Source organism: Nycticebus coucang, chromosome 13 (genome assembly GCF_027406575.1).
Source record: "Nycticebus coucang isolate mNycCou1 chromosome 13, mNycCou1.pri, whole genome shotgun sequence".
NCBI lineage: Eukaryota > Metazoa > Chordata > Mammalia > Primates > Lorisidae > Nycticebus > Nycticebus coucang.
The window spans coordinates 6,999,676-7,023,475 of NC_069792.1; the positions used below are offsets into that span (position 1 = coordinate 6,999,676).

General features: G+C 36.5%; 1 protein-coding gene across 2 annotated transcripts in view; it reads right to left on the bottom strand.

Annotated features, from left to right (window-relative positions):
- Positions 1-4,122: 4,122 nt before the first annotated feature.
- The window catches only part of TMEM68 (transmembrane protein 68), a 54,957-nt gene continuing 35,279 nt past the window's right edge, over positions 4,123-23,800 (bottom strand). For both annotated transcript variants that reach the window (XM_053558421.1, XM_053558423.1), the window contains 4 exons: positions 22,488-22,681; positions 16,828-16,888; positions 13,770-13,909; positions 4,123-5,210 (listed from right to left, as the gene is read on the bottom strand). In XM_053558421.1, the coding sequence (XP_053414396.1) occupies positions 5,106-5,210; positions 13,770-13,909; positions 16,828-16,888; positions 22,488-22,681 (500 nt within the window). In that variant the 3' untranslated portion in view covers positions 4,123-5,105. The remainder of the gene's footprint in view (positions 5,211-13,769; positions 13,910-16,827; positions 16,889-22,487; positions 22,682-23,800) is intronic.

Sequence of the window (23,800 nt, forward strand, 5' to 3'; positions counted from 1 at the left end):
CACACACACCCAGCTACGGGGGAGGGAAGAGGAGCTAGAGGCTTAGTTCCATCACTAATGGCCAGTGATTCAGTGATCACACCCCGTGAGATCTGGGGGGAGCTTCTGTGTTGGTAACACGTTGATGTTCTGGGGGGTTGTGGTGTACCCAGACAGGACACCCCCAGAGTCGTATCCTTGCTCTCTTCCCCTGAGTCATATCCTTTAAGATAAAGCCTAAGTATAGCACTTTCTAAGTCCCATGAATTGTTCTAGCAAATTATAAAACCTGAATGGAAGTCATGGGATTGACTAAAATTAGTAGTTGGCCAGGCAGGAGCAAGGGTAACCTGTGTTAAAGGGAAAAAAGCCCAAAGTTTCATTTTAGCTCTATCAAATATTTTAAAGAGGTTTATTCTGAGCCTGTGACCATGGGCCCAGGGAGCCACGTCCAAGAAGTCTTGAGCAAGTAAGGCTCTGAGGTTACAGTTTTGTTTTGTACATCTTAGAGAGTCAGGAATTGTAGGTAAGATCATAAACTAATATGTAGCAATGTACATTATTAGTTTGGCCTCAAAAGATGTGACATCTTGAAGAGGGAGATCATAGGTTATAGGTGGGCTCAAAGATTCTTTGATTTAGAATTAAGTAAAAAAATAAAGCTTTGTCTAAAGACTTAGAATGTTTTAAGTTAAGGCAGCCTGTTAATCAGAGGCAAGCCCCAATATACTCAAGAGATCTGCTAAGCCAATTGGTGGCCGGCAGGTGATTTAAACTCTGCCTTATGTGGCCTTAGGTCTTGTTAATAATTATCTCATGTCACCAAAAGTCTCCTTTGTCAATCTTATGATCTCTGCTTAAATCTGGTTAATTGTATCTAAACTCCAAAAGGGGAGGGGTATAAAAAGGCATGTCGGACCTTCTTCCCTTCATGACCTCCATTCCCTTAAACTTAAAGGTTTACTTGGGGCCCCCTTGGCCAAAAAGGGGTCTGTTCAGTGGTAGGGGACTTGGGACTTTATTTTAGTTCACACCTAAAAGCTCCATTTGTAATTGGCATCCAAAGTTGGGGCAGTCTTGTGGGATTGTACCCTTACCCTGTGGGTTCTGCCTTAACTCACAACTTAGCATAGAAACAGAATTAAGTTTTACAAGTAGGACACCCCAGCTGGTGCCAAAAGGTCGGAGAATTGGTGTTGGAATGACATATTTAGTGTCAGAACAGTCACAAAAAATAAAGCTAAATGAAATAAACCAGATACAAAAGGACAAATATTGATTGATTCCACTTATATAGAGTACTGGGAGTAGGCAAATTCGTTCTGACAGAAAGTAGAGAAATGGTTAGCACTAGGGGCTGAGTAGAGTGGGGAATGGAGTTATTGTTTAATGGGTACAGAGTGTCTGGGATGATAAAATGTTCTGAAATGAATAGTAGTGATGATTCCACAACACTGTGAATGTACTCAACGCCTGTGAATTGTACACTTAAAAATGGCTAAAATGACAATGTAAAGTTATGTATATATTTTGCAAGAAAAAAAGTAATACAAGTAGGGCAGCGCCTGTGGCTCAAAGGAGTAGGGCACTGGCCCCATATGCCGGAGGTGGCGGGTTCAAGCCCAGCCCCAGCCAAAAACTGCAAAAAAAAAAAAAAAAAAGTAATACGAGTGTATATGTATATGTATTTTAAAATAATCATCATGTACGCAAATATAAAAACTTACCCTACTTACCACTATAAACGTCTTATTATTTCAGCGGTTTATACATGCTATAAGCTTCAGAGGGTCTCATATTTAAATCACTTAAAAGTGTATCTGTAACTCTTTGAATAAAAGATGAATCCCATGAGCCCCTACTTGTTATAAGGGTGGGGGGAGAAATGGGAAAGCCCTTTCTTACAGAATGCCAACTAGTAAGTGTAGAATATGCGTTAGAAAATCACACTCTTAATAAAAAAAAAAAAAAAGAAAGAAAGAAAATCACACTCTTGAAGCCCTCAGAGTAATAATTTTTCATGTAAGAATCAATTTAAAGGATGCTAAAATCAGTGACTGGAAGTTTAATAAAGAACCGATATGCACAGTCATGTTCCTCTTAATGACATTTCAGTTAAACTACAGACCACATATGCCATGGTGATCCCATAAGATTATAATGCTGTATCTTTACTGTACCTTTTCCATGTTTAGATATGGTTAGATACACAAATACTTAGCACAATATTCCGTACAGTAACAGCCTGCACAGGTTTGCAGCCTGGTGCAATAGGCTGTCCCCTACAGTTCAGGTGTGTGTAGCCTATACCGCCCAGGCTTCTGCAAGCACACTCAATGTTCCCACAGTGATGAAACTGTCTAATGATATATTTCTCAAAACATATCCCTGATGTTAAGCAACACATGACTGTACATAATCTCAAAGTATCTGCCCAGAAACTTACTCATTACAGAGGGAAAAATATTCACTCTATAAGGAAGAAAATGGTAGATGCCGGCTTAATCAAATGATCTAAGTTACGACCACTACTGACATAAACCAACGTTATGTGACTCCTGATGTCATGCACTGAAGAGAGCCACAGCATCACTTACACCGTATTTCTGGGATAATGACAACCTGAATCAAGTCATGATGAAATTATCAGGCATAAATTAATTAATGATTATCTACAAAATAAATGGTCCCTCTTCTCCAAAAAGGTCACTATCATTAAAGACATAGAAGGGCTGAGGAATCATTCCAGATTAAAGGTGGCTAAAGAAAATAGGAAAACTAAAAAATAAAAAAAGCATGATGCTTCTACAGACGGATCGAGAAGAAAAACTGATACAAATAATATTATTGAGATAACTGATGAAATCTAAATACGGTCTGTAGAAGGATATTCTATTACAAGTATATCAATAATAAACGTCCTGATTTTTGATCATTGTTCTGTGGTTCTGTAAATGGAGGATCTCCACAATCAAGATAACAGTAAGGGACATGGTATTTGTAATTTACTATTACCTGATGCAGGAGAAAAAAATACAGATACGAGTATGTAGGCAAAGAAAGAGAGAAGGCCACGGGTGTGTGAAGAGAATAAAACAAACGTGATAACAGGTTACATTGGTGAACCTGGGTAAAAAGGACATGGGGGTAATCTGCACTTTTACAGCAACTTTTCTGTAAGTCTAAAATTGTTTAAAAATGAATGTTTTAAAAAAATGGGTATGAAGAATTCCCCCAAACCTGTGCCACACGCAAGCTTCCAGAGAGGGCCCCTTCATGCTTCCATCAGGGTCTGACAGTAAACACTCCCTTCAAAAGAGTCACAACCTAATAAGCCCCCTTTCCATTACTACTTATATTTCTATGTTTAGTTACATTCCCTTTTATAATTGAGATTTAAATTCAAATAGCAAAGATAAAGATCTTATCAAATGAGACACGAAGCATCCTTGTCAGTCCGAGTTATCAGGGAACAAAAAAGGTTTTAAATAAAACAGTAAGACTTAAATACTATAAAAATGATAGCTTTTGCTATCTTAGCATTAAATGATCTTCTTTCTTCAGTTTTTAAAACCCAATGTTTTCCCTGAACAATTTTCTCATTCATTTATGATTATATTATTCACTCATTCTAGAAATATTGATCAATTTTGAATGAAACACTGCTCACTGCTGGAGGGGGAAAAAAAACCCTGCAAATAATCATTAATTGACTTTTTTTCATTGACAGTGAAATTAAAATGTACTTATTACATTACAAAGTAAGGTTTACTCATTGTGGCTGAAATAAAAGAATACTATTATGGGCAAGAAATGTGTAAGGAATAAAATAATAAAATTCAACTTATAATGATAAAAAAAAGTCACATATGCAATTTCACAAGAAAATGGCAATGCAGCTTTACTTTTATGTTGTTTTATTTTATATACATTACACACATATCATAATTACACAATTATAATACAAAAAGCTATACAAAAGCCCAAGTAATTTAACATCTAAAAAAGGGAGATACTGCATTTGATTTCTGACACTTTTCTGTTTGAATACTCCTTAAATTCAGTTTTCAAGACAACAAATTAAAAGCCATTAATTTTTCAGAGGCTTCCTTTGTGTTCTCATAAATTCCACATTCAAGTATATTTTTATTGAAAAAAAAAAAAACCCATTTCACTGGTTGCAAAGTCAAACTGAATAAGCCATGATATTGAGTAAAAGCAGAGAGCTCTGCTGTCCTCAGCCTACAATCAGCTTCTAACACATAAAACAAAAAGGACAGTGATTTTTAACCCAGCACTATAAAATACCACATCATAGGGCTGACAATGCACAGCATACCCTATATTGTTTGTTTTCAGGCCCTTGTTAGAAATATAATAAAAGCTAAAAATAATAATTAGAAATTTTACTTTTCTTAATTTTTTAAAAATTGAATTTGAAAAACAGTACATCTTTTTCATCGTGCTTGGCAGCTGGACATCATATCTGAAGGAAAAATTTAAACATCTGAAGGATAAAATATATACACAACTCCTAAAGAAATCTAGTATAGTTTAATTAATTCCTTTGTAATTTCTGTTCAACAGTTATCAATCACAGCAAATATAAAGAACTTAAAGTAATATTCCTTAGCACGGTACTATCATGTTTTTTTTAAAGTGAATTATTCAGGCACAAAAACATTACGTGACTTGCCCAAGATCATGACGGGAATGAGAGACAGATAAACCAGATTCTTCTAACTTAAGTGACTATACTAAAGCCTGGCTTATGCCATCTTCATAAATTAGCTCTGCAATAGATACAGAAATTAGATGCATTATTTAGGAATGTCTGTTTAACCTAAAGTGCTGTTATTAATAAACTTAACTATTTGCTTATCATACATTATTAGGAATTTACAAATAAAATATGATCATTTTCTAAATGATTAGGCATATAACAAGTTACCATTTGACACAATTGATTGCAAAAACAAAATTGACAATACAACTTTAAATAAATGAGTTCCGTAAAAGAGGCTTATTAACATGATTTAAAAAAAATACTAAGCATAGGACCTACAAAATTTAGAAGACAGGATCTTAGATGCAAACATATTAATATAAATATATTAAATCATCTTCTAATTGTCCTTTTGTTTTTTATGAAAACGTTCTAACAAAGCACTAATAATGTTTCCTGGTATTCTTTGGTGTTCATCAATCAAAGCTTGAACAGCATTCTTCGTCTATTAAGAAAACAAAAGAAAAACCATTACCCTTTTAGATCTCAATAAAGATAATTCATTTAGTAAAGATTTTATATATTACTACTACTTTCAAAAAGTCTTCTCTAATTTAGCCTCCATCTCCTCTAAGAATGAATGATTGATTTCCTCCTCAGCACACCCATAGCATATTTCTTGCACTTATTTCATTAAACCTTGAATTATAGTTGTCTGTATGACTACTTTCTACACGAGCCTGTAAGCTGGTTAAGGTGCATCTTAGGGCCTGGCCCAGTGACTCACACCTGTAGTCCTACCACTTTGAGAGACTGAGGTGGGGGTGGAGGGACCCCTTGCATCCAGGAGTTCAAGATCAGCCTGGTCAACATAGCAAGACCACAACTCTAGCAAAAATAAGAAAAATTAGCAAGGCATGGTGGCACATGCCTGCAGTTCTAGCTTCTTAGAGGTTGAAGCAGGAGGATTGCTTGAGCCCAAGAGTTTGAGGCTGCAGTGAACCATGTCTGCACCACTGCACTCCAGTCTGGGCAACAGAATATGACCCTATCTCTAAAAAAAGGGAAAAAAAAAAAAAAAGATTTTAAAGAAAGTATTTTTCCAGCATTAAGCGTAATAATGCCTTACATGTGATAACACTAAAATGAACCGAAGGGGGAAAAATCAGAAGAAAAACGTGGTAGGAAGAGTTCTAACAGGTAAACAGAAGATTCAGTCCTTTACAGCATTAATAAGCCCCAGTATACTTTCTTTTCATCGCCATACCCACCAAACAATTCAAACAGTTCTATCAGGCAATACATGCGTAATAGGAAAGAATGAGGAAAAGAGTCAACTGATACACTTTTGTTCATCCTCTCAATTTCTAGGCATTGTCACAGGAATTTTAATTATGTCATAGCAATGGAAGAGTCAAGATAATCAAATCTTCTAAAGCTATTTATTTCTACTATATTTATGGCCAATTTCAACAACTTTTATTTTTAAATCAGTTTATAGCTATTTAAAATTTTTGTTTGTGTATGTACATAGTGCATGCATACATTTACATTCTTCTTTTTTAGACTCTAAGCTTTAAGTAAAGATCTAGCTCAATGAGATAGTTTAAAAATACATCCCTCTAAACCACAATTTTCACATTTATGAAATGAGAACTACTTTGCAAAGATTAAATCAAACTGAAACAACATCTTCAGGTACTTAGCATAGTGACTGACAAACAGGCTGTGTTCCAGGAAGGATGTTTCTGAAATTTTGTTCATTTATTCAAAAGATATTAGATGCTTTGGAGGCTAGAATGTTAGTAAAACAAGTCTCTAATCTCAAGCTCATAATTTAAGAAGAATAATCAAGTACAAACTAGTTAAAATGTGAGATCATTTTGATGCACATCATCTGAAATGTGAAGAGAGAATATTCACAAGTTCGGACTTGAGAGGCCACCTTTTGGGCAGTAACGAGGAGGACGTGTGAAAGGGGCACTGTTTGATGTGGGTCTCCAAGGACCTGTAAGACTTCAACGATGATGGAGGAAGTCGCATGGGGGAGGAAAAGCGTGGACAACGACTGCGTAAGGAAGGGCAAGTGTCAGGTACCTATTCAAAAGCTGGGTAGTATGAAGCTTTAGAATTAGGCTTGAATTCAAGCATGAAAGGAGTTAAATAACAAGTGAAAAACTGCAAACTTTGTTTTGCATGAATTGAGGTGTCAAAGAAAAACTTTGGAATAAAGAACTATTAGGGCTACACATTTAGAAAATGCAACTCTTGCAAAGATCATCAATGCTCCCCTTCTCTCACTAGGTCCCATGGACATGATTTTAAACTTCATTTTTCTTGACCTCTCAATCACCTCTTTCTTGTACACCTGTTTGCTTCTAGAACCAACCTCACACTCTCTGAGCTTTCCAGACTCATTCTCCTAAATCCAGGCATTGACTAATTCTCCAAAGGTTCGGTAATCTCATTCATTTCCACAGCTTCAACTACCATCCATTTGCGGATGACTCCCAGATTTCCCCGTCAGCCCTCCCAGCTTCAGGTTGGTACGTGCAATATGACTTCCCAGCAATGTGCTTGATGGGAAGCAAGTGCAAGATGCTTAATTTAAACTAACACTCTCTCCCCTCATACTTGTTCCTTCTCCCCCACCAGACCACTTTCTTCCTGAGTTTCCACCCTATTTCAGCAAATGATGCTGGCCAGGTAAGCCAAAAGCTCCTGCCTCTCGCCCAAAATAGCCAACCATCCCTGTGCCCTGGACACCTCTTAAATCTATCCCCTTCTTTCTATCTTCTCTCCACTCTAAAACTACATGTGCATATAAATAAACCTGTATCTATATGTGTATATGAGTGTGTCCATATGAACGGAGAGAGAGAAGCAAAGAGACTGATAGGAACATGGAAAACATGAGAACAGAACAGGGCGATTAAGGCTGAGGGAGCTTTAAGGAAACAGCTCCATGTCCTCTGCAGCATGGTTATATATATATATATATATATTTTTTTTTTATTGTTAGGGATTCATTGAGGGTACAATAAGCCAGGTTACACTGATTGCAATTGTTAGGTAAAGTCCCTCTTGCAATCATGTCTTGCCCCCATAAAGTGTGACACACACCAAGGCCCCACCCTCCTCCCTCCGTCCCTCTTTCTGTTCCCCCCCCCATAACCATAATTGTCATTAATTGTCCTCATATCAAAATTGAGTACATAGGATTCATGCTTCTCCATTCTTGTGATGCTTTACTAAGAATAATGTCTTCCACTTCCAATTTACATTTAAACAATGTTTAAAAAATGGCTCTGATCTACAATCAAAAGCCATTTTTAAAATGAGGTTTCATTTCTACCCACTAACATTAATTTGAATGCTTGATTAGTTTCAAGTTTGTGATAATCTAGGATCATTATGTTACAGTTTATGCTGATGTTATTAATAATGGAGAAGACTGGAAAATTATGACAATATAGTCGCAAAAGGAGAATCTCAAGTATTCTCTATTTCCAGTATAGTTTAGTTTTAATAATGTCAATTTACAGAAGAACACATCATTGATCCAAAGTAACTCTGCTGACTAGTGGGCAGAGTTAAAACCCAGATTGCTAAATTCCAGGCCAGAATTTTTTTTTCCTCTCTTTCAACTTTTATTTCGACTATAAAAATAGACAGTATTTGTTAAAGAAGAAAAGTGTTCTAACCAGCTCTGACCCACTTAACTCCTAATGGGCAGGCAGGAAAAAATAAAATTCAATTATATCTTAAAGAAGAATGCATTTATTAGGGAGCAGCAAAGAAGTATGTGTGTGGGCAGAGCAGCAGCAGAGCCCAGCCTGGCCCAGCGCTCCTGGGGCTCTCGGGAAGAGACCACTCCAGATGGGTGACGAACATGTCCTGGCCTAGAACCCAGAGTCTCAGGGGACGCTGGATTTGAGGACATGGTTAGAACTAAACTGTTGCTATACTTAATGGACCAGTAGAGTAACTGGAGGACAGAAAATGCATCACGGACTATTAGCGTGACCTTTGTGAAACTTGCTGCGCCCCTCGCAGTTGCTCCAGTCTCATCCCACTAATTATCCCACTAATACTACAGCTGCTCCAGTTGCACATCTTGTCTAAGTGACTGACAATCAGTACAGTAAATCCTAGTACGGCAGGTACATTTCAGACACTCATTCCTTCTCCCCAGCAGGCCCCTCTCTTCCAGGCCACCCTGAGCCACTTCTAAACAGAAGCTTACGGGCAACCGCGTGGTCCTATTCCTGACCGTTCCTTCTATCGTGTTAATGGCAGTGTCCTGCACAGGGCTCTCCTTTCAGCCTGAATGCTGAAGTGAGAAAGACAGGGACAAAGCTGCAGCTGAGCCTCAGAGAACATGCACACGAACAAGAAGAACTTCAGACTGCCACAAGCCTTTGAGATTCTGTGGCTGATTGTTACCACAAAATGACCTAGCAAAGCTAACTGAATTACTCCTGAGCTTAAGCGATTCTCTTGCCTCAGCCTTCCAAGTAGCTGAGACTATAGGGTCCCGCCACAATGCCCAGCGATTTTTTAGAGACGGGGTCTCCCTCTTGCTCAAGTTGATCTTGAACTCCTGAACTCAAGCAATCCACTGGCCTCAGCCTCCCAAGTGCTGGAATTACAGGTGGGAGTCACCAGGTCCAGCCCACTCCATTTTCTTAAGCACCTTATCTGTGACGATAAGGTCTACTTTATATAGTTGATGTGAAGATTAAATCAGACTGCGTATAAAAAGGAAGAAATAAAATCATCTTCGTTGGCAGATGACATGATTGTATATGTAGAAAATCCTAAAGACCTAAAGATTCCAAAAATAATAGAACTAATAAATTCAACAAAATGGCAAGACATGATACCAACACACCTGAATATCAGTTGCGCTTCTATACACTAACAATGAGCAAGACAACAGGAAAGGAAAATAAGGAAACAAACCCAGTGAACAATTAAGAATAGAAAATAAAATCAATACCATCAAAAATAATAAAATAGAGGCCGGGCACAGTGGCTCACACCTGTAATCCTAGCACTCTGGGAAGCTCAGGTGGGTGGATTGCTTGAGCTCTGGCGTTTGAGACCAGCCTAAGCAAAAGTGAGACCCCATCTCTTCTAAAAATAGAAAAACTGAGGCAAGAGATCACTTGAACCTGACTTAGAGGTTGCTGTCAGCTATGATGCCACAGCACCCTAACCAGGGTGACAACTTGAGATTCTTGTCTCAAAAAAATAAACAAATAAAATAAAAAATAAAATAAAATAAAATATTTAGGACTAAATTTAACCAAAGAGGCCAGGTATGGTGGCTCAAGCCTGTAATTCTATCACTCTGGAGGAGGGTAGATTGCTTGAGTTTGGGAGTTCCAGACCAGCCTCAGCAAGAGTGAGGCCCTGTCTCTACTAAAGATGGAAAAATTAGCTGGGCGCAGTTACACACACCTATACTCCCAGTTACTCAGGAGGCTGAGGCAGGAAGATCGCTTGAGTCCTGGAGTTTTAGGTTGCAATGTGCTAAGATGATGCCACTGCACTCTACCTGGGGTGACAGAGTGAGACTCTGTCATAAAATAAAGTAATAAAATTATATAAAAATAAAATAAAAATTGTGCTAATGACTGAATATTTCTCCAAAGAAGATATACAAGATGCCTATCATCACTAATCGTTAGAGAAATACAATCAAAGCACGATGAACACCCTCTTACACCTATTAAAATGGCCAAAAAAGGCACAAAATTAGCAAGCACTGATGAGGATTGGAGAAATCGGAACTCCTGTGCACTGTTGGTGGGAATGTAAAATGGTCCTGCCAATGTGGAAAACAGTTTAGAAGCTCTAAAAAATTTTAAATAGAATTACTATGCTATCTAACAATCTCACTTCTGAATAGATATCCAAAAGAATCTAAAGCAAGATCTTCAGTAAACCAAACAAAAGTATACACTGGGGAAAAGAATCCCTACTTAATAAATGGTGCTGAGAGAACTGGTTAGCAACACGTAAAAGACCAGAAACTGGATCCACACCTCTCACCACTTACAAAAATTGACTCATGGCCCTGTGCCTATGGCTCAAACGGCTAAGGTGCCAGCCACATACACCTGAGCTGGTGGGTTCGAATCCAGCCCGGGCCTGCCAAACAACAATGACGGCTGCAACCAAAAATAGCCGGGCATTGTGGCAGGTACCTGTAGTCCCAGATACTTGGGAGGAAGTGGCAAGAGAATCGCTTGAGCCCAGGAGTTTGAGGTTTCTGTGAGCCGTGATGCCACAGCACTCTACCCAGGGTGACAGCTTGAGGCTCTGTCTCAAAAAAAAAAAAAAAAACGACTCATGATGGATAAAAGATTTAAATCTAAGACACGAAACAATAAAAACTCTAAAAGAAACTAGAAAGAAATAAAAACTCCATGGAAAAAACTCCTGATGATATCAGCCTGGGGAAAGATTTCATGAAAAAGACTCCATTGGCAATCAAACAACAAAAATAAATAAATAGGACCTAATTCAGTTAAACAGCTTCTGCATAGCTAAGGACAAACAATTAGAGCAAACAGGCGACCTTCAGAATGGGAAAGATATTCACATGTTACCAATCTGACAAACGGCTGACACTTAGAATCTACAGAGAACTCAAACTAATCAATAAGAAAACAGCAAACAATCCTATCATTGGGCAAGAAACATGAACAGAAAGAATCTTGTCCTAAGATGACAGATGAATGGCCAATAAACACACGAAAAACTGCTTATTGTCCCTAATCATCAGAGAAATGCAAATAAAACTACCCTGAGATATCACCTAACACCAATGACAAGAGCCCACATCACAAAGTCCCCCAAACTGTAGATGCTGCCATGGGTGTGACGAGAAGGGAACACTTTTACACTGTTGGTGGGACTGCAAACTAATACAATCTTTTTGGAAAGAAGTATGGAGAATCTCAATCTCATCACTAGACATCTACCCAGAAGAAGAAAAATGGTTTTACCATAAGGACATTTACACTAGAATGTTTACTGCAGCTCAATTCACAATAACCAAAATGTGGAAACAACCCAAGTGCCCATCAACCCACATAAACTGTGATATACATATACCGTGGAATACCACTGAGCCAAAAAGAAAAATGAAGACCTCACATCTTTTGTGTCTGCCTAGATGCAGTTGAAGAACATTCTTCTTAGTAAAGTATCACAAGAATGGAAAAGCAAGGATCCATAGTACTCAATACTAGTATCAGACCAGTAGATCAGTGGTCGTCAACCTTCCTAGTGCCGCGGCCCTTTACTACAGTTCCTGTGGTCACGACCACAGGTTAAGAACCGCGGCAGTAGATGAACAACTTCCATGTTCATGACAAAAAAAAAAAACACAATTAAATTCAAGTGGGGTGAAGGAGGGAGTGGGAAAAGCGGAGGAGAGAGGGGCTCTGGTAAACTCTCACCTGATAGGCACAATGTAAGGGTATAGAGCACACTTCCTGAGTGAAGAGCTCAGCTGCAACTTGGCCTTTACCTAACTAATGCAAACAATATAGCCTAATTGTTTGCACATTCGTATTAATCTGAAATAAAAAATAAACAAAGCAAGATCTTGAAGAGATATTTGCACACCTACATTCACTGTAACATTACTCACAACAGCCAAGAGATAGAAACCATCTATGTGTCCATCGACAAATGAATGAAGGACTTGTGGTAAATATATAAAACAGAATATTATTTAGCCTTAGAAAAGGAAATCCTGTCATGACTCAACAGAGATGAACCTCAACTGAAATAAGCCAATCACAAAAAGACAAATATTGTATGATTCCACTCATGTCAAGTATCTAAAATAGCCAAACTTTTAGAAAAGTAGACTGGTGTGATTGCCAGGGACGATGATGGGGGGGAAGTGGGAAGTTGCTCTTCAATGGGTACAAAGAGTCAGTTTAGCAAGATGAAAATACTCTAGAGATCCATTGTTCAACACTGTAAATGGACTTAAAATGGCAAAGATGGTAAATACATGTGATTTTTAACCATGATTTAAAATTTTTCAAATAAATTGGACTATACATACATAAAAGGCTGGTGAAAAGTCATAAGCAAAATACATTCATCCCATTTCTTTTTTTTTTTTTTTTTTTTTGGTTTTTGGCCGGGGCTAGGTTTGAACCCCCCACCTCCGGCATATGGGACCAGCGCCCTACTCCTTGAGCCACAGGCGCCGCCCCATCCCATTTTCTAAGTGCTTCCATAACATGACATTTCTTATAGTTTTATACTCTCTAAAAGTATAATTGCAAGCTGAGTGGTCTGTTCGCAGCCCCATCTTCCTCACCCACCAACTTCTATCACGCAAATCGACTTGTTCTCTTACTGCTCTCCCAGTTCCTTTTCCGTCAGCTTCCCTTTGTCCCTTCTCCTTCCTTGGCCTGCTCCGTGCATGTTACTTCTCCTGTAGTCTGTCCTCGGTCCTCTTCTTTCTCTCTCTAACCTGCCTGGTAAAGCTTAAGGCTTCAATAATTATCTCAGTACAAATGATATCAAAAGCTCCGTCAATTCTGACTTCTCTTCCAAACTGCAGTGCAGAATTTCCAAAAACCAATGTGTAGAAATAAAATAGAACCTCTGCAAGTTGATCACCCAGGGGACTGTCACAAGCTGGTCAACACATGGAGGTGGTCAGCATAAGGAACCAGGCCTCCTGTACTGACCCACACATGGGACGCATGTCCAGTCTGTGACAATTAGGTCAAGTAAAGGAGATGGTCAACTACAAGAGTCTGCTGCATGTTCCTCACTACCCCTGGCTTCTAGCCACTAAAGGGCTTGCAGAATCACCACCCTCAACTCCGCCGGAGAGGCACTAAGTCTCCAGAGTTTGGCAAATATTCCCTGGAGAGTAAAATCACCACAACTGGGTGAGAACCATGGACCTAGAATATGCTTGTAGAATATATAAATAAATAAATAAATAATGACATCTTCAATATAAGAATCAAAAATAAAAATCTGTCCTATAACAAAAAAGAAAAAATTAATTTACCTTTTCAGCTAATTCTTCTGCTGTTATCTTTGGATCGTACGGAATGGGATCACCTAAATAGGTCCGTAACTTCACTGGAAAACCTCCATACATTGGAGCGAATGGATAGCGAAATTTTTCGTAAAGCCACCTAAATAACCCTGTTTCAAAGTAAACAAGACCATTTTAATAGATTAAATACTCTGAGCATTTAGTTGTGAACTTCCAAATTAATTACGTAAGACTTATAGGAAGGTGGCAAAAGAATATCATTTCCTGGCAATTAATACAATCTTTTTTTTAAAACAGGAGTTTTTCATCAGTTCTAACAAAGTCATCACATCAATGCAAGATGTTAATTAGAGGGGTAACTGGGGTGGTGAGGAGATACATGAGAACTCTTTGTACTTCTACTCAATTTTTCTATAAATGTAAAAATACCAAAAAACTGATTAATGTTTTTAAAAAGATGACCTTTTAAAAATATCAGAATTTTAGGCTGGGCGTGGTGGCTCATGCCTGCAATCCCAGCACTTGGGAGGCTGAGGCAAGTAGATTGCCTGAGCTCATAGGTTCAAGACCAACCTGAGCCAGAGTCAGACCTTGTCTCTAAACATACCAAGCAGGCACTGTGGCGAGCACCCGTAGAACCAGCTACCTGGGAGGCTGAAGCAAGATAATTGCTTTAGCCCAGGAGTTTGAGACTGCTGTGACCTATGACACCACGGCATTCTACCAAAGGTGACAAAGTGAGACTCTGTCTCAAAATAAATAAATAAATAAAAATAAAAATATCAGAATTTTAAAAGACAAACCAATTACTATTACTACAAAACAAAGGGCAGAGACTGCTACCAGAAAGTAGAAACTAAAAGTCTAGAGACTTACAAATCAGTGACTTACGAGAATAAAAGACCAAAAATAGAAAGAATAAAATAAATTTATGTAAACAGGAGACTATGATGCAAAAAAGACTAAAAATATTACAGTGAATTAGAAAAATCAAAACTAACGTATCAAAGCAAAGGATTATTAATGCTAATGACCTAATCTAAAATTGAGCAGGATTAAATTAAGAAGTAGTAATGATATAAAATCAACTGGTAGACTAAGTTTAATAAAAAACAAAAACCATAAACAAAGGAATTGAAGAAAGACAAAGGCACATGGAATACACTGTCAGGGATTGTACTGAAAGTTGAAAACAATGCTTAACATGTGGAAATGCACATAAGACCCAGAATCACACACAATCACTAGATATTAATTTTTGAAATATTTAATTTTAAAGTCAAGAAAAGTCAAAAAAGTCACAATAAAATTTTAAAACAAATTATAATTACATAAACAAAATTTCTGGAATAATTTTGATTGTCAGTAAATTCCAAATAAATGAGCTGAGAGAAAAATTAAAAGAAATAATTCCTTTACAAAAGTAAAATATCCCATCAATCTGCCTTTCTGCTTTAAATTTGAAAAAGAATGGAATAAAATAAGTCTTAAAAAACGTAATAGAATGTAGCAGCCCGTATAGCCTATGGCTAGGAGGAGTGAGAGTTATAAGAAATACCTGTATAGCTCAATAATGGAACACCTTGGTGGAAAGGGCATGGAGAGGATTTAGCGCTCCTAACAAGCAGGAGAGCTTGCGAGATGAGAGCAGTGGTGAATTGGCAGTCTCTACACCTGTGGTGTTGAAAGGCGCGAGATCAGCCTTATATTAGGCTGGAGCAGGCAGTCGGGAGCGTGCCCATTCTATCACGGACCCGCTTACTCTGACTCTGTCTCCTCTCCTGCCTGCAGAACGCCAGCACGGCGTCTCTCTGCTGAAGATCACAAGCTCTGCTAAAGACTAAGAGATCTATCTTTCTAAGAAGACTGCTTTACTCTCTCTAAAACACACTCTCTCTCTCTCCAACTAAAGTAGTTAGGCCTCAGGCACCGAAGAAACCTGAGCAAGGTAACTTAGCGGTCCTCATCCGGAACCTAGCTAAGCTGGGCCAAGACCTGACCAGTCCTGCACCCCGACAAGTGGTGTCAGAAGTGAGATGTGACAATAGAATATCAACAAAACAGCCATGTTATGCAAACTGCTATTATCCAGCAGTTTAAAGCTCTTCAGAAGGGGACTTGTGTGTGGACAGGAAGGAATTATGCTAGGGATATTAAATTTAATCAAACAAATATAACATATAAACCACAGGTATAAAAATAAACTCTGTAAATTTCAAAATAAGAAATCAGAGACATTGCAAAGAAAAAGCACATTAATCGTTAATATTCCTACAACTGGATTAAAAATTTTTTAATCAATAAATTAAAAATAGGCAAAAAGTTTTCAATGTATGTACACTATAGTTCAAAATGTTTTAAAAAAAAAAACAAGAAGTAGCAGAAATAAACCAAAGCAAATGATACTTTCTTCAGTGGTTAATCTTAGCTCAATATCATGTTGCCAACCATTTAAAAGCTGGAACCTCTGAATTAAAAAGGTAGTTTGAAGAGTTTGTAAATGTGTTCTAAACCTTATCAACATGGTTTAACACAGTAAAGTAGATAATTTGCTCCGAATTTGTATTTTATTTATTTTATTTTTTTTAGAGATAGAGTCTCACTTTGTTGCTCTCGGTAGAGTGTCGTGGTATCACAGCTTACAGTAACCTCCAGGTCTTGGGCTTAGGGAATTCTCTTGCCTCAGCCTGCCGAGTAGCTGGGACTATAGGCACCCACAACGCCTGGCTATTTTTTTGTTGCAGTTTGGCCAGGCCGGGTTTGAACCTGCCGCCCTCGGTATATGGGGCTGGTGATCTACTCACTGAGCCACAGGCACTGCCTGTTCCAAAATTTTAAAAAGACTATTTTAAAAGCTTCAGTATGCATGATACTTTTAACAAAAATATAATGTCTAAGGCATAAGCCACCATACCCAGTTCATTTACATGTTAAACAGAAATAATATCTAAATAGTACATTCATTTTCTAAAGTTAATAATTCACAAGGATTCCTCCATAGGGTTTCATAAGCCCAAATATTTAAAATACTACACTGTAGTTAAAAATCATATGAATCAGAACTTACTTGTTCCTCCAAGTGATCTGAATCCTTCTCGAATATTTTGTGTAAACATAGGAATAATGGGCTAAAGAAAAGGAGAATCTTAATTAGAAAGTAAATAATTAATCCATTAATCAATTAATGTCTCCATTGAGTAACTAGTATAAACTTTTTTTTTTTAAAGAAAAGGGACACAAATTTATTAGCATACCTGGGGAAAATTGGTGTGGTTATCTCTTAAATGCAAACTTTTGAGGGCCTGTATGAGGTTATGAAAATAAGGTATCTTAAAAATAAAGACATGCTTGGCTATTTAATTTATGAGGCTAAGTTCAGGCTGATCATTTGTAAAAATATAAATTGGAAACACTACCCTCCAGTGGTAATGTATAATATTTCATTTACCAATTTTTCTAACATTCCACGTAAAACCTAGAAACCAAAAATAAAGATTACCATGATCATTAACTTCCTTAAGTAAAATGAATGTGGTAAATTGAACTGGTTTTAGTGGGTTACTGAACAGCACGCTCACTGAAGAAAAGCTGTAAGGCAGGGAGAGATTCTCTCTAATGGGAAATATATACAAATATAAATGATAGGTTTTGGCAAATGTCATGAAATTAGTAAAGATTTTTGTGAGCCTGTTAAATGTAAAGTGTTCATGAATGAAAAGTAAATATAAAATACACTACAAAAAAAAGAAAACTTTTTTTAATTCTTATTATTTTAGGGATTTTTTGTTTACAAGTTCATGATTTCTATTTTTCCATGAGTATCAATGATTAAATATCATTTTTAATAATGAAAACTTCAAATAAAATCAAAATTAATGAAGTACCAAAGTATCATCTAAGAAGGTTGGTTATGCTGTGTGAACAATTAAGTAGATAAAAAATTGAATGAAACACTTTAAAATACACACAAAATATACTGCATTAAATGATCTTTTATAATAGATGAAAGTGGAGGGTATCATATTATTTACAGTCGACCATCAGTATATGCCTATTACTTGCTCAATGAGCAGGGTTTGAGATATTTAAATAAGCTGATATTTAAAGTCATTTCCTATTCAGCTTTGGAAAACAATAAAACATGGTAGACTACAGAAAAAGACTACAGGTATTGCTTTCTTCATAAAACTTACTACCTCACATATAACTAACTGGTCATTTATTTATTGTTCGTCTCCTCTCACCAGAAGGAAGACACCTGATACATCACAGGGATGTCGTTTGGTTCATTGCTGTATCCCTACAGCACCCAGAACAATGCCTGGAACCAAGTAGGTGCTAAAAGAAAATGTGATGGATGAAAGAAAGAATGTATAAACAAAGCAGAAAGATGATGCTTCTAATAAACTGTCTGTATCCTCTTAATATAAAGTTGAGAAACAGGCAGCAACAATCGTAAACCAGTTAGAAAAAAAAAGAGGGAAGTCAGGTTAAATAAAAGCAGTCGGAAGAAGATTTTAAACTTTGAGGGAATTAATCCCAAAACTAATACATTAAGAAGATAAAGTACATTGAACTCTTCAGCAGGAAAGTCAGATTATGATCTAGGAAATCACCACTAGTTTTATAAAATAAAATGATGGCCAAAATCTTAATGTTTTAAGTAGTTATAAAGTGTCCTTAGAGTTGAGAACGCAAAATGTTCCAGAAGGAAGTGAAACCTTTTGGCTCACTTGTATACCTTTTGTCTCCTCTGACCAGCATTAGCGGATTTATGTCTACTGACTGGCATGACCCTAGAAGTCTGTATTGAAATATGTACTTTATAAAGACTATTTGGGTTAAACATTATTCCTTAAATAGCAAATGTTCTGGAAGCTGGGCAATTCTAGAGCTTACTAAACAGGAGAAAGCTTACCCTAGCAGGATTAGTGTTCTGGGGTATAGTCTTAGTTTACGGTTTCTATGTACTCAAGCTCGCCTCCTTACAGGCACAAGCATCACTTTAATCTACCTTGATCTTGCACAATTATTCATTCTCTTCCTTATGCACAACTGTCTACGTATATAACTGTCTCTGTATGAATGTGTAGGCATGTGTATATGTAAGAGAAAGAGATGCTGTATACTGTTAACAACTCTATTCTTGGGGAATCAGTTTAACATGATCTTACAGATTTAACTCTGCCACTGAAAATGCAGGAACCATTGTACAAGTTACTTACTATGTTTAGCAGGCCCAAGCCAGGTTCAAACCTACCAGCCTCGGTGTCTGTGGCTGGTGCCCTACCCACTGAACTACAGGTGCCACAGTCACATACTATATTTAAGCCTCACTGCCTTCATGTATAAAATAGTAACTTTCCTTATCTCAAAGTCTTTTATGGATTAAGTGAGATAATTCATATAAACAATTGTATTGAAACACAATATTATTTTCTTTTACATCTGTTATTTACTTTCCAATTAGAGTGAAGGGGCTAATTTTTCCCAACTTAAGACGTTAAGTGAGCTAAAAATTTCTTTCTAAGTCATAATTCTCAGGAATTTACAAAATAAGAGTGATTTATATTATATCAAAAAGTCTGCCGGTTTTGAATAAACCTTCAGTACTTTCTACCAATATTTTGTGGACTTACATTGACAACCTGACTTCTTCCCCTTTAGTTTTTATCACTGTGTCCCAATTTAAATGTAAGTTAATCCTGTAACAATAGTCAAATTTTTGCTCATAGTTTATAATTTTATGAGGCCTATGAAAGGCTCTTCCAGATGGGATGGCTGTGTCATTTGCAACTATATACATATATTACTGAAAGATTTCCCTCGCGTATCTGGAAGTGTCAGCAGACTCACTGTGAAACGCAGTCAGGGACGGCAACAGCACCAGTTGCCTCGAGTCCTAAACTGTGCTCTGCTGCTGCCTTGCTGTGGGACCAGATCCCTTCCAGCCCTCCACTCTCTGTGCCTGAGTCTCCTCCTCTGTAACATTGGAATAATTACATACGTCACTTCCTCACTCTGCAGGAGTACCAAGATTAAGCTTCTAAAAGTGCTACCAGATGTTAGGGTGGCACAATATTAATCAAATTTATATTGGTATTTTGTAAATTTTTAACATTAAAGATTTCTGCTTGTTTTTAAACTTATAAAAGGCTATTTCTTAAATTTTAATTTTCATTAAAACAATTTTAAATTATCTAGATTATTTTAACTATCTAGAAAGTCAATCAGAAAAAGAGTTCTTTTCCTGTACCATGTCTTTCTTCCAAGCAATACAAAACTATAAACTTACAGATGAGGAATTAGAATCCCATAATATATTTATGTGATTTCAAATCTATTTTTGTCATTTTTAACCCTCATATCTTTTTTTTTTTTTTTTTTTGAGACGGAGTCTCACTTTTTTACCCTTAGTAGAGTGCTGTGGTGTCATACCTCACAGCAACCTCAAACTCCTGGACTTAAGTGATTCTCTTGCTCAGCCTCCCGAGTAGCTCTGACTACAGGTGCCTGCCACAGTGCCCGTCTATTTTTAGAGATGAGGTCTCACTCTGGCTCAATCCATCCACCTTGGCCTCCCAACAGCTGGGATTATAGGTGTGAGCCACCACACTCAGCCCCTTAATCCTAAATTTTTAAAGAAAAATTTCCTTGAAAATATGAACTAAAAAAGTAAACCATCTTTGGTTAGGTTCTTAGTTTTTATCATCGCTTTAACACATGTTACATAGATTACTGTTAATTTTTGCATAACTGCATATATCTTTTTGCATTCTATATTACTCATATAGTCCTGGTGTTTATTTTCTATTTTTTGGAAAATGTATTCTAAATTGATTTTCTATATCATTAACATTACTAACATAAAATCAAAATCAAAAGGCTCCTTTTCTCTAGTGTTTAATATTCTGAGGTTAAAAAAATAAATTCAATTAAACATATACTTAACTCCTACTCAATGCTGGTCATTGTATAAGAGTTTAAAAATATAAAAAGATAGCCTTGTCCTCACAGAGTTTATAATCTATCATAGGACACTACTATTTAAATTTTTATTTTAATGATGAACTAGGCAAGTATATTAACTTGTACTAGAATCATATTATTAAAGTACCATAGCAATAACGTCAAGAGATACATTAAACTTATGTATTGTAAACTTTGCAATTAAAAAGTAAAGAGAAAACATCTATTCTTCTTCAAATACTGCTTTCAGGTTAGAATGAATCATTCATAACCTTTTCCTTTCAATTAACAGTCTTGCAAATGGGCAAAATGAGGTGTATAGACTGGTCTTTTTATGTGACAACAATGGGAACACAACAGTTTGAAATGTGAAAGTTACTGGTAGCAGTCTCTAATTTGGAAAAAGAACAACACTCTATCAAACATACTATGATTTTTTTTCTAACAATCTAAAATGCAAATAAATAGAAAACAAAGGAGGAAAAAAATCTATAAGTAATAGATAAGGGTTTCACAGGATAAAGTATGATACAGAGACCCAAAAGCTAAGAAATATTTTTCAAAAGCAAAAGAAAAGAATAAAATAGTATTCACATTCTCCATTCTACAAAGTAGAATAATTACAATAAGTCCCAGAGGAACACTTAATTTTACTGACAAATTCGTGTATAAAGTTTCATTTTAAATATCCAAATTACACTAATATCTCATCTTTATTTACATTATTTGTTGATGAAAAACCATAGTAGTCACATATTATGAGTGTCCTATTGTTAAAAAAAAAATTGGGCACAGATAGAATAACTATAGTGAAACCAACGACCACCACTGAAATATGCCAACTCAATCACAGCAAAAAACTTAAAAACACAGACTTGAACTGATTGTACTTACGATAAAAAGTATACCTGAAGGAATACAAAGTTATTTGTATAAAATTACATATCTGATGAAAAGATGATTTTTTTTTTTTTTTTTTTAAAGAGACAAAGTCTTCCTCAGTCACCCAGGCTTGGAGTTCACACAGTGCAATTGTGCAATCTTACCTCACCATGACCTCAAAGTCCCAGACTCAATCTATCCTCATGCCACAGTTTTTTGAGTAGCTGGAAGTACAAGCACAAGCCACCTTTTGTTTCTTAGAGATAGGGTCTCACTATGTTGCCCAGGCTGGTCTCAAACCACTGGCTTCAAGCAAGCAATCTTCCCATCTTGGGCTCCCAAAGTGGTGAGATTACAGGCATGAGCCACTATACCTGAGCAAAAGCTGGATTTTGAAATGTCTTTGCTAGATATTTGTCAAATTTCCAGGTTGATTTTTTTTTTTTTTTTTTAAACAGAGTCTCAAGCTGTTGCCCTGGGTAGAGTGCCATGGCCTCATAGCTCACAGCAATCTCCAACTTGGGCTTGAGCAATTCTCTTGCCTCAGTTTTTTCTATTTTTAGTAGAGATGGGGTCTCACTGTTGCTCAGGCTGGTCTCGAACTCATAAGCTCAAGCCATTCACCCCATTGGCCTCCCAGAGTGCTAGGATTACTAGCGTGAGCCACCGCCCCCAGTCAGGTTGATTTTTTTAAAGAAGAATTCCCATGCATAAGAAATATTTCTCTATTGGTACCTTGTAAATAATTATATATACTATTCTTAAACTATTATTAAATTAAAGTACCTAAGTTCTTATATATCTCGGCTACTTATTTAAGCATTTATTTGAAATTTAACTATGCTTCACTGTAATTGTTCATTTTATACAACTCACCACTTTTGCATCAATTGCGACCTGAGCGAAGCCTTTACGATTACCCCATATGATGTTGTAGGTTTCATCACTAATTAGGGCTTCTCGAACTCCACCTGGTGAAATAGCTAACAAGTGACCACTCCTCAGAATTTCAACACATTTTTCTCTTGGTCCATGAAGAGCACAAAACACATCAAGTAATAAACTAAACCCTGTAAAAAACATGAGTATGAAGATATATCTTAAGTACTACTTGTTGAATTTTTGAAAAGCAAAAATCTTCACAACCTATATAATTTACTATCTATATGTAATTCAGTAAACTCTTTTATTTTTTTAAATCAACAAAAACTCATAAGGTTAGCATAAAATTAATATTGCTAGTTAAGTAATATTTAATAGCTATATCTTACTTATCACCTACTATTGATTACCTAGTACTCTGACTACTTTACATTAAAACTCATAATAATCTTGGAAAAGAAGGATTCTTTTCCCCATTTTACAGAGGAATAAAGTTAAGCTCACAGAGTCAATAGCTTGCTCAAGTCACACTCCTAGGAAGTGCAGAGCAAATTTTCTGGTTCAGATATGTCTAGTCCAAAATTCTTTCCTCTACGTGTCATGGCCAAACACTGTCTGAAGTATTTATTAGAACAATTAGAAATGATATCCCATCTGTAATCATAAATCTAATCTTCCATTAACCCTACAAGAAAGAGAATCACTCAAGACAATGAGAATCTAACTATGATTACCCCTATAAAACCAGCAAGGCCATAATGAAATCTATTGAAATTGAAACTTAGATGACCTTAATTCTATGATTAAATTTATAAAATTAATAATAGCAAACATCACTAAGAGATTTTAATAAAACAAGGGTGTCTGATTCAAGAACACCTAATTCCAAATCTTAATGTTATATACAGTTTTTCAATTTACAGCTATTTGAGGATGAAATAAATAATCCTTTCAATAATTAAATATTTTAATCAAATTCTACACTGGAACTTCATAGGACCGATGTTAGTATACATTATTCCTTGAGACTGGGAAATAAAGAGATAGACACTAGAAATAATACAGACTAACCAAACTTCTCATTGGTTGAAAGATACAATGTAAGATTATAAATATCATTAAAATTAAAATGATTTGCAGACAGAGCAAGATGGGGGACCAGAAGGATTGTTCAGTTGAGCTCTCCTAGAATGACTGGGGGAAAAAGAGAACCTAGCCATACTGGTGCAGGGACCTTACCCAGAGTCATAACTCATGGAGCACAGCAACGGGGTAGTCAGCTGGATACAGCATATGATCCAGAGAGG